This window comes from Neocloeon triangulifer, unplaced genomic scaffold, assembly GCF_031216515.1.
Source record: "Neocloeon triangulifer isolate White Clay Creek 2 clone unplaced genomic scaffold, ASM3121651v1 ptg000014l, whole genome shotgun sequence".
In the NCBI taxonomy this organism is placed as follows: Eukaryota; Metazoa; Arthropoda; class Insecta; order Ephemeroptera; family Baetidae; genus Neocloeon; species Neocloeon triangulifer.
This window is the reverse complement of record NW_026775556.1, coordinates 2,789,122-2,799,300: the sequence shown is the minus strand read 5'-3', so window position 1 is coordinate 2,799,300 and position 10,179 is coordinate 2,789,122. Positions and strand designations below refer to the sequence as shown.

Here is a 10,179-nt window from a genome sequence, read left to right as displayed (position 1 = left end):
TTTTAATGTAATGAGGAAAATTTTAAAACTGGTGCTGCAAAATTAAATTTTCCCTTTTCCTTCCACTAAAATTCACATACATTTTGCTTCATTTTCATCAATGAAATTTAATTACATAAAATCAAATATCAGTAGTCCCATTTTTTGAGTATATTATAAACTTTATCTGGAATAACACTTATTTTATTTAAAAATAAAAAAAATTGATAATTCAAATTTAAGTTAATTTCGGGAGTGATCTTTTTATAAAATAGTAGGAAAGCGTCGCAGCTGCGAACAATAAAAAGGCAGCAAAAGGAATAAAATATTCATTGTTCGCGAGCGAGCAAGAACGGCGACGGGAGATCGCGCGACCTTGAGACGAATTCGGTCCGAAGTGCATCCGAGTCGGTTGCACGCAGACGGTACGAGCCGAGCGGGTGGCGACGCGCTGTCTAGCCCGTCGGAGGCCGCGTTGCCGAGTTCCTCCGCCAGAGGCTGTTGCGATCGGCCGTGCATATCTCGGCACAAGTCGCTCAAGAACAAACGCGATCGCACCTCGCTCGTACCGACGACGGCGGAATGTTGTGCAAGATTTGAATGAAAGCCGCCGTGTTTGCCCGTCGCGAGACTGCCTGTCCCGACCGCGTCCAGGTAAGCTAAGCACCTTCGCCACCAACCCCTTTCCAAAAATCTGCACGGCCGCACGCCAATTATATTCGCACCGCACTCGACCGATGACTCGCACCACCATTCATCCATCCGCTCGCTCTTCCAATTCGGTAATTTGACCCTGGCGGTTCTTCGAAGCGAATCACGCAACCGATTATCGGCCCGAATCTCCTCTCAATTTCCTATTTTGGCCAGCGATTGATTTTCCAAAACACCAAACAACTCGTATTTTTTGAAAGTTTCTTGGTTTATCTTTTACCCGCCTTTTGTTTTGTTGCCGACTTTAATTTGCATAATTTTTTGCCAAGTTTTTCTCATTTTTCAGTATTTCGGTTTCGGCGACGAATCGGCATTTTCTCGCGATGATTGCGCGCCCGAGGGTGTTATCAGGCGATTATGTGTGTGGGGGCTAGGCAGGGAATTCGAACGAGGTGGGGGGCTGGCTGGTACATAAAAAATGATTGTTGCTTACTAAGAGCAGCGAGCGACGCCATCATGTCTGGCGAGTTCAGCATGAAAGCTGGGGGAGGGAGGGAGGGAGGGGGCCAAAAGCACCGACCGACCGACTCGTTCGCTGCTCGCTCGCTCGTTTTCTCACAGCACGATCGCGCCAGGGCCAACTCAAAAACGGGCCCACGGATTTGCTGGAGACGAATTCTTCAATCCGAACAATTGCAACCATTCGCGATGTGCAATTTAATGCAATAAATTAAATGAAAAGGGTAATCCAGTTAAATTCTGAATGGTTTTGGGGAATGAAAATTTAAAAAATTAATTCATCGCAAAAATTAATTTATAAATTATGTGCCAAAGAATAAAAGTTTGTGAAATTTTGCTTTCATTTTATATAATTAAAAAATGAGATTAAGGGAAGATTTTGCAACAGGTGTTTTGGGGAGACTTTAATAAGGGGGGTTGGGGGGTTAATTGTTCTTTTGTAATATTCTGCAATGAATTCATGTCAACTACAAACGGTAATTACCCTACAAACTAGAAACAATTTATTACATCTTGATAAGTATAAAAATAATTAAAAATAATAATGGCAAGTTTTTTTTTTATAAAGGGACAGAAATTTTGCGAGATTAACTTCTTGTTTCCTGTATTGCCAATGTTAACTAAATGAGAAAATAATTATTTGAGGCTTAAATTTTGCTTTTTTTCTTTAATAAAAAAATCAAAAAATTTTTATTCAATTTAAACTCTGGGCATACAGATGGTGAGACAAACAGAGCACATTATTTTGCGATTGTCATTTAATTTCTTCAGTCACTGCTATTGAACCTTAAAATGAAATAATTTAAAATAAAAATATTTAAAATTTAATTTTGAACGTTTAGTCAGTCTGTGGTTTAGTCAAATCACTTGTAACAAAAAATCTGAAATTAGGATATTTCAATCAGATAACAATTTGTAAAAAAAAAATTAAATAATTTCAAACATATTTAAATGTTCCAAATTTCAAAACCATAATTCAATTGAAATTTTTTTAAGTTAATTTAATTTAAATTTCAATAAATACCTTTTGAAATTCATTTTAACCGTAAATCAGGAAATTTTTAAATTTTTTCATTCACATTAATATATAAAAAATTTAATTTTCATCACTGGCTTTTAGATTGAAAGCCAATCGGATTTGTTATTTTGGCGAATGGCCCGCGTGCGTCCGGTGGTCTCGGCGCGCAGTTTGTGTGAGCCCCGCCAAAAGGCTCCGTTTTGTCTGCCAACACAGGATGCGTAGGCCGCGAGAAGAGAGAGAGAAAGACGACGAGGATCTTTCTGCTGGACCCTCGCTCCTTCTTCGCTGCTGCTGCCTTTGTGATTTCTTTCTTTACCTGCCCGGCCTGCCAGACCCATTCATTCAAATTCCTCGCATTTTTGCCCCCGCGGCTGCTCTTCTCTCTCGCCGACCGACCCGAGGATAATTTTCTGATTTTCTCCCCCGCGCCCGCCGGAAAATCAGAGGCATTGTTCGGGGATTTTCGGGAAGACCTTGGCAGGGTTGTAAAATAAAATGTCGAGGGTGTTTTACAACGTGTAAAAGCAAAGGGTGTCTCTCGAGGCAAAAAACGTGACTTCAGGTAGGGGAATGAGTGGAAAAAAAATAACAGAAATCCGGTTGTCGTTAAGGTTTTATTGCGCGAGGCAATCAATAATAATAATAATAATTAACAACTGAGCAGTTTTATAATAACGTAATTACTTAATTCGTTCTATGGAAATAAAATTAAAATAATTTGCTGAATTTTATGACAGTGAAATACTAAAGATCATTTTAATGCTTTTTTTATTTTGTAAAATGTTTCAAATTTTATATTTAAAAATTTTTTCATCATATCAGATCGGACTATGAATGGAATTTAGAATTTAAATATTTTTATTTTACTAATATTTTAAATTTTTAATAATTCAAGTGATGGCTTCAAATTTAAAAAGCAAGTGTCAAGGTTATGCAAAATTGAATTAAAACCTAAAGGATTAAAAATAAAATCTCAATGTTGAACTGTGACCTAATTAGTGTTGGTGATTTCCCACACAACGATGCGTTTCAAATCAAATTTCCACCAATTTAAACGGTGATTATTATATTTCCATCTGTCACTTTTTAACCTTCACATTCGTCACGTGGCCTGTCTTGTCCTCAGAATATTTATATTTAAACGCGAATAAATTTCGAAAGCGCAAATTTTGATGGCAGCTCGAGCATGTTAATAAATCTCCACCATCAGCAGCACACTCGGACTTTCTTCTCTCTCTCTCTCTCTCTCTCTCTCTCTCTCTTGCAAAGTGAGACCACCGTCACTGCTTTTCTTGCATGCGTGGGGCCAATCAAGGGTCTAATTTTATGTCGCTTCTAATCGCCTCGGAGATAAACTTTATCGCCTGACGAACTCTTCATCGGCAAATGCAATGAAAAAGACACTTTCTGCGCTTCTTAATAATTGAGGTTTTGGAATTTAATTTTAATTTATTTGCAAGAGATTTATTTCATAATAAAGCGCCGTATGTTTCTAATGTTGTCATCCGTCAGCGTCCGCATAATATTATAATTGAGCGAAGCGTGACTCAAGGTTAAGATGAAAAATCAGCTTCAAACCACCACACTTGACAACATGCCTTTTGATCTTTGATTGAATGGTTAATTGGAAAAACTTAATTTCCCAAGAGGCTTAAAAAAATTGTAAAATTAAACTTCATTTGATTATTTTATAAATTGAAAATTAAAAAAGCATTACATTTTTATTTATGCTTATTAATCCATTTCAATAATCTTCACTATTAAAAAACGTCAATTCCTGTCTACAATTTTGCTTCCAAATCGGTTGTTCATGATATTGCTCATATTATTATTTATATTGTTTTTCTCTCATTTGTTAATCGTCACGTCGGCGCGAGGTTTTTATTTGAAGTTTGATTTCTCGCGGTGATGCATGTTGTAGCTGCTGGGTGTGTGTTTGTGCGCGCATGTAATCGGCAGCTTTTTATTATCGCGCACGTTTTCGCTTCTTTCGGCATAACGAGAGAGCGCATTGGAAAACCGCGACATGAATCGTGACTCACTAGTCATTCTTTATTCTTGGCGCACCGAGAATTTTAGGCGCAGCACTCGAAATAGAATATAATGCGCGCGTGCAAAAAAAAAGTGAAGTAGCGAGAGAAGAAAGAAAGGAGAAAACATTTTCGGCCCAAACCAAACACAATAGAAAATAACGAAAAGGAAAAAGGTTTGTTATTGCCAATTTTGTTTGCAAATAAAGAGGCTGAGCTCATAGCAATTCATTCAACATTGAGCTCGAATTAATGAGCGGCGCGTATGACATCATTTCATATAGCAATAAATTTATAATTTTTGAGCATTTAGTTTGGAAAAAATTGCTTCTGAATTTATTTTTTTGTAAGATTTATCTATTTAGGATCTATTTAGGATAATTTTGACCATTAAAAAGAAAAAGAAAATTTTCACTTTAAAAAATCTGTGTAATCTTCAATAATTTAGCTCAGTTTTTCCTTTCTCATTCTCAGAGTATATAGAAGGAACTCTTATCTTGAAAGGTCTTTGGAATGTTTGGTGTCTTTGCGAGTTTCGTCACGTTTTCGCGAGCGTTTTGGCAGCTCTCGAAGGATGTACATTTCGCGTCCACAGCCCTCTGTTGCATAACACTTGTATATGTCCGCAACCTTTTTACCTGAAATAGTAGCGTGTCGATTACTCTTATATTTTAATTCATGGAGCAGCTGTTGGCCAACTCAACAAAACCGACTTCACTACAAATCAGCTGTATATAGCTTTGATGAGGAATTACCATCTTTTATTCTCACTTTCTATTTCACGCCGATGCAAGTTGCAGAAGTTGTGAATATATCGTTGCACTAGATCGCGCACGAAATATCAAATTACTCGGCGCGTTATTATATTATTACAAGATCAACTCGTTCGTTTTTAAACCAAGAAAGCAGCGATATAGACAATTATCTCTGCTTGGTCGCCGCTTGTTTATATTATAACTTTGCTGAAGCGCACTAGCTCACGATTAAATTAATAAATATTGAAGAAAAAACTTTGTATTGAGTGAGGATTGGTGATTCACATGCTCGCGTTTATTGTTTAAAAATTTCTTCAAGTGATGAAATTTTCTTATCTTTTCTAGCACTTCAACCAAAATACTCAGCACATCAATTGGACTTTTTCATAAACTTTCCATGTTATTATAATAAACATCTTATTTTAGCACGTCTTTTCGTAATCGGTATTTCATCTAATCTTATTCTCATTACTGCAAAACTAGATTGTAATTAATTGGAAATTTGCTCAATTCTCTGCGTTAATTGAGGTGTTCAAGGCGCTTCTAAACAATCATTGAATTTGAAAATGGTGAGTTGATTGTGGTGTGATTTTATATATTTGTGTTAAACTTGGACGCACAGGTTGACAGTCATGCAAATCTGCACTTTAATTTAATCTGGTTTCGCTCTGCAAGTTTAATTTCTCTACGTAATATGCGGTACACAATTTTAAAATATAATAAAAAAAGTCTTTGAAGTTGTATAATACAAGCATACGCATGGCATTTTTATTTTCACTGCTGCAACCATTGCTAAATTATTTCACGCCTAAATTTGGAATATTTTCCATTATTTTGCAATTATTTTTTAATGTTGTTCTCAATATGTCTTGAAAATTGACGGAAATCTTTTCAGTTTCAATGGAAATTTCCCTCTTTTTTCTTAACTTTTGCGTAGTTTATGCAGCCTTACTTCAAATCTTGATTAAAGATGTGATTAACACTGCCGCAAAATAGAGTGATTTCTGTTGAAGCGCGCAGCAGCTTTTGGCGTTTTTCGCCTTGAAGCACCGCAATTCAACGTGAAATGTTTCGGAGAGCTTGGCGCTCGCCAACGATCAATCGAAACTCGTTATGAGTTTAATCGATTAGTGGCTGCGCCAATTCTGACTTGGCCGCGCCACTTGACATGCCAAAAATTCCTCGCCGACCTTTTTAATCCGGCCGTTCCCGTGAGTGTAAAATAACTAGTATGTCGTTTTGGTTCGCGGCGGCTTGGCCGCGGCTCTCTCGCTCTGTGCACCATTCAAAGAGCAGAGCCGCCCGGTAATTAACATGAACTGGGGCCTCCGAAACCTATCGCGAGAGCGACCAACCTTTTGTAGAGCTGCACGTGTTGCCTCAATAATCAGCATCGCGTGCGGCCAAAATCAAACACGGCGAAAAATGATGCTGCAGGAAAATTGGCAAAAACGCCGCTGCTGAGCCGATCGTAAACGGAACGCGAGTTTTTCGCTAACATTGCCGATGGCCCAATAAAATGCAGGCCATAAACGCTCCTTTTAAACTTTGTTATTATAAATAGGCTGCATAATTCAGCACTAAAACGGTTTGGTGCTTTTAAATTAAGTATATGTTCTAGAAAATATCAAGTAGTTAAAAACTTAAATTATTCGTAGAACCTGTTTTATTCCATGCATGTTACACAATTTTTATTTTCATATATATATATATATATATATATTCTTTTTTTAAATAAGCAATTAAAATAAATTGCAATCGTGCGGTCGTGCAGAGAGCCTTGAATTTTGACAAATCCTCCTCCTGCGCGTGAATCATCACAAAAGCAATTCTCGACTAATGATCGCATTTTGTCTCTTTTGCTCCTCAGGCGCCCCTGATCGCCGGAACGTCGTGAGAAGGAGAAAAAAATTCGCCACCGCCTAGTAGCCCAAAGGAGCACACCTGAGTGTCAAGATGGCTTCTCGAGAATGAACAACAGTTAAAAAGCGCAAGAAAAAACAGACGGCGAGAAAGAGAGAGAGAGAAGCTAGCGAGAACTGGTCCTGCAGCTGTGCGCAGCCAGCGAGCCAGGGAGGAGAAACGCGCCTGCTTCTTTCTTTCTTTTTTATTTCCACTCACAAACCACTTATATGCTGCTGTTGAGAATGGACGAGGCGTTCAGCGGCGGCGGCGCTGGCTCGTCGTCTGATCTCTCCTCCTCCTCTCCGTACGCCTACCGGGCAGACAGCTTGGCGGCGGTGGCGGCCAAGCACCACATGGACGACGACGAGGACTGCTTCAGCTCAACGGTGGCCACGCCGCGGCTCTCTGTCGACCAGGACATAGACTGCATCATTGATGTCGAGGGCACCGACGATGAAGACGAGCGACCCACCTCGGCGGCCCCGACACCCTCCGGAGGCCGCAGGGTCTACCCCACGCCCTTCAAGCTGCACGTCCTTGACTGCTACCGTCGCGATGCCGAGTGCAGGGGCAACCAGAGGGCCACAGCCCGCAAGTTCGGAATCCACCGCCGCCAGATCCAAAAGTGGCTGCAGGGCGAAAAGCTCCTTCGCGCCTCCCTGAACAACAACGTCGAACCTGACGAGGAGGAGGAGGAAGACTTTGAAGACGAACAGCCCATCGCCCTTGACCTTTGCATCAAACCGGCCGTGGAGGAGCGTCTGCACTATTTGCAGACGGAGGAGGAGGAGCCCCAACCAGCAGAGTCACCCTCCGCTCCCTCTGGGGGCAAACGAAGGTCGTTCACCCTGCAGTTCAAACTGGACGTGCTGGACGCGTTCTACAGCAACGCGGCGTGCAAGGGCAACCAGAGGGCAACGGCTCGCCTCTTCGGCATCAACCGCCGCCAGGTGCAGAAGTGGCTGTGCCAGGAGAGCCAACTGCGAGGTGAGGCCGCCCTCGGCTCTGCCGACGGCGAGTCCTCGGCCAAGAGACAACGGCTGGGCCGCTGGCTGTGGAACGTCCCGCAGTGGCCGCCGTTGGACCCTCCGCAGGACACGGCCCTGTGTCTGGTCAAGAAGCCCGAACCGCCCCCACCTGCGCCTTCGCTGATCGACTCGCCGCTCGACTCGCCCGGCGGCCGCGCCAAGAGACATTCCTACCCGCTCGACTTCAAGCTGCAGGCGCTGGACGCGTACCACCACGACGCCGAGTGCAGCGGCAACCAGCGCGCCGTGGCCAAGCGCTTTGCCATCCACCGCCGGCAGGTGCAGAAGTGGCTCAAGCAGGAGCAGCAGCTCCGCGAGAGGGTCGTCGACAAACGAGCCGAGGCGTCGCCGCCCCCACCGCCCCTGATGGCGCCCCTCGTCCCGGCGCCCCCCACCCTCAAGAGGCCGTTCGCCTTCAAGCCGTTGGTGCCCGTGCAGGTGCTGGGTCCGTCCGCCTGGCACGCGGCCGTCACCTCGGTCGAGTCGCGGCCCATCTGCTGGTGACGCCCCGGAGGCCACCCCCTGTGCCATACCCGCCGCCGCGACTTGCTCAAACGCAGCTTTGGACTTCCTCCGAATTCTTCGCCAAGTGTTTAGTTCGTATTGACCTTTAATTTGTTTATTTAAGTGGTAGAGGCTCTGATGATCGCAAGTGCGTAACCAAATCGTCGTGTTCTCTGATTTATCCATATAATACATGATTAAATATTTCCACCCAAGTAGTATCGCGTACTGACCACCTTTTATACAGCAGATTTTTTTTTACTCTAGCTCTTAATTAAGTATGCGTACGATTAAGTTGTACATTTTAACCAAAAAACATGATGCTCACTTTGTAATTTTACGAGAGGCTATTTTGTATATTTTTAAGGAGCTTTTCCTGTACGTGCCACATTTCCAAATGACATTTGAATATAAATATATAACTGATACATTAATTGCAACTTGTGCCTTTCCAGACGTCTTTCTGGAATAATATCTCGAATTGCCTTGTCGAATTGCCTGAAAATATAAATGTCAGTCAGAGATTTAGAAATTATATTACAATGAAATTGCCTTTTAAATTAAGAGAGTAGAAAAATGTGACGAAAAACGATATTTGCTTCAAAGGCATATCACAAGTTCAAAAGATGGCGCTTTGTTATACATATACGTAGCATGTAAATACAATAATTCACACGACTTGTGAGGTAATTTTCATGACTCACTCTATTCAAACACGGCGGTTGAGTATATGTTGAGAAAATACAAAGGCAGCTAAACGCAACTGTAAAGCCCATATTGATGAGAGAGAAATAAGTAATTTTTATAAAATCTAATAATTTTTCAATAATCAAATAATATCCAATCTCCTTGCAATACTTACATATGATATTGACAGCTATATACAATTTTTTTCTTGCGTGAAAAGCTGGCTTTTTCAGAACTGAAAAAACATGCATAACGAATCAATGCTGCTGGTCACGTTTCAAAATTTAAACCGCTCACAGTTCCGACTCATGTAAATCATCACAGGAGGGTCTTGTGGGATTTTGCACATAATTTTCCTCGTCCGCGTTGATGATTCATCCAAAAGCACGCGCTTGTAATTTGTAAAAGAAGGATCGTCTCAAAACAAATTGTACCTTTCCTAGATTTTAAAACGCCCTCTCTGCGCGCATTCCGGCTTTGATGCGCGTTCTTGATAGAAATAAATTAAATATAGAATTTTATTTATTGAAAAATTTGTCCTCGGCAATACTAAGGTCCACAATTTCCTGAATGCAAAATTTTAAGAAGTTTGATATATATAGTGAGAGGCTGTTGATATTGTAGATTGTATATTTTTATATTAAAACAGAAGAAAAAAACGACGAAGACGTGTGTTATAACGCTGCTCTATTTATTAAAACAATATACTCTCTGCGAAAGAAGAAAATAAACAAGTTCATTTTTCAAAATAAACACAAATTTAGAGTTTTTACTTTGCATCTCGTCTGAAACCCCAACTGCGCAAAAATAGCACGCAAAGAAAGAGCAGAGAGTTCTGCCGCTTTGCGATTTTCTTTTAGCATTTTATTTTCGTGCTGAAATTTGGAGCGCCACTCTGCGCTGTTAACGCTAACTGCTTGCTCAACATTGAATTTAAGTTATAGAATAAATAAAAAAGCCTGCTTTTTGCAAGTGTAATTTTTGTTCTTCTCAATAGATATTCCTATTTTAGCGCAATTATTTTTAGTCGGCACTGAATTCTAACCTGCACTTCACAATTGTGCACTCAAATTATCCGCAGTTGGCTTTTATAAAACTCT

General features: G+C 40.9%; 1 protein-coding gene across 1 annotated transcript; it reads left to right on the top strand.

Moving 5' to 3' along the window:
* The first annotated feature begins 473 nt into the window (after positions 1–473).
* Positions 474–9,857, top strand: LOC132200478 (coiled-coil and C2 domain-containing protein 1A). The gene is made up of 2 exons (XM_059625963.1): positions 474–633; positions 6,826–9,857. The coding sequence occupies exon 2, from the start codon at positions 7,088–7,090 to the stop codon at positions 8,390–8,392; it is 1,305 nt and encodes a 434-aa protein (XP_059481946.1). The 5' UTR covers positions 474–633; positions 6,826–7,087; the 3' UTR covers positions 8,393–9,857.
* The last annotated feature ends 322 nt before the right edge of the window (positions 9,858–10,179 follow it).

Bases quoted from the DNA above. Each gene is read 5' to 3' on its own strand.
- LOC132200478 (XM_059625963.1), top strand. From the start codon at position 7,088: ATGCTGCTGTTGAGAATGGACGAGGCGTTCAGCGGCGGCGGCGCTGGC.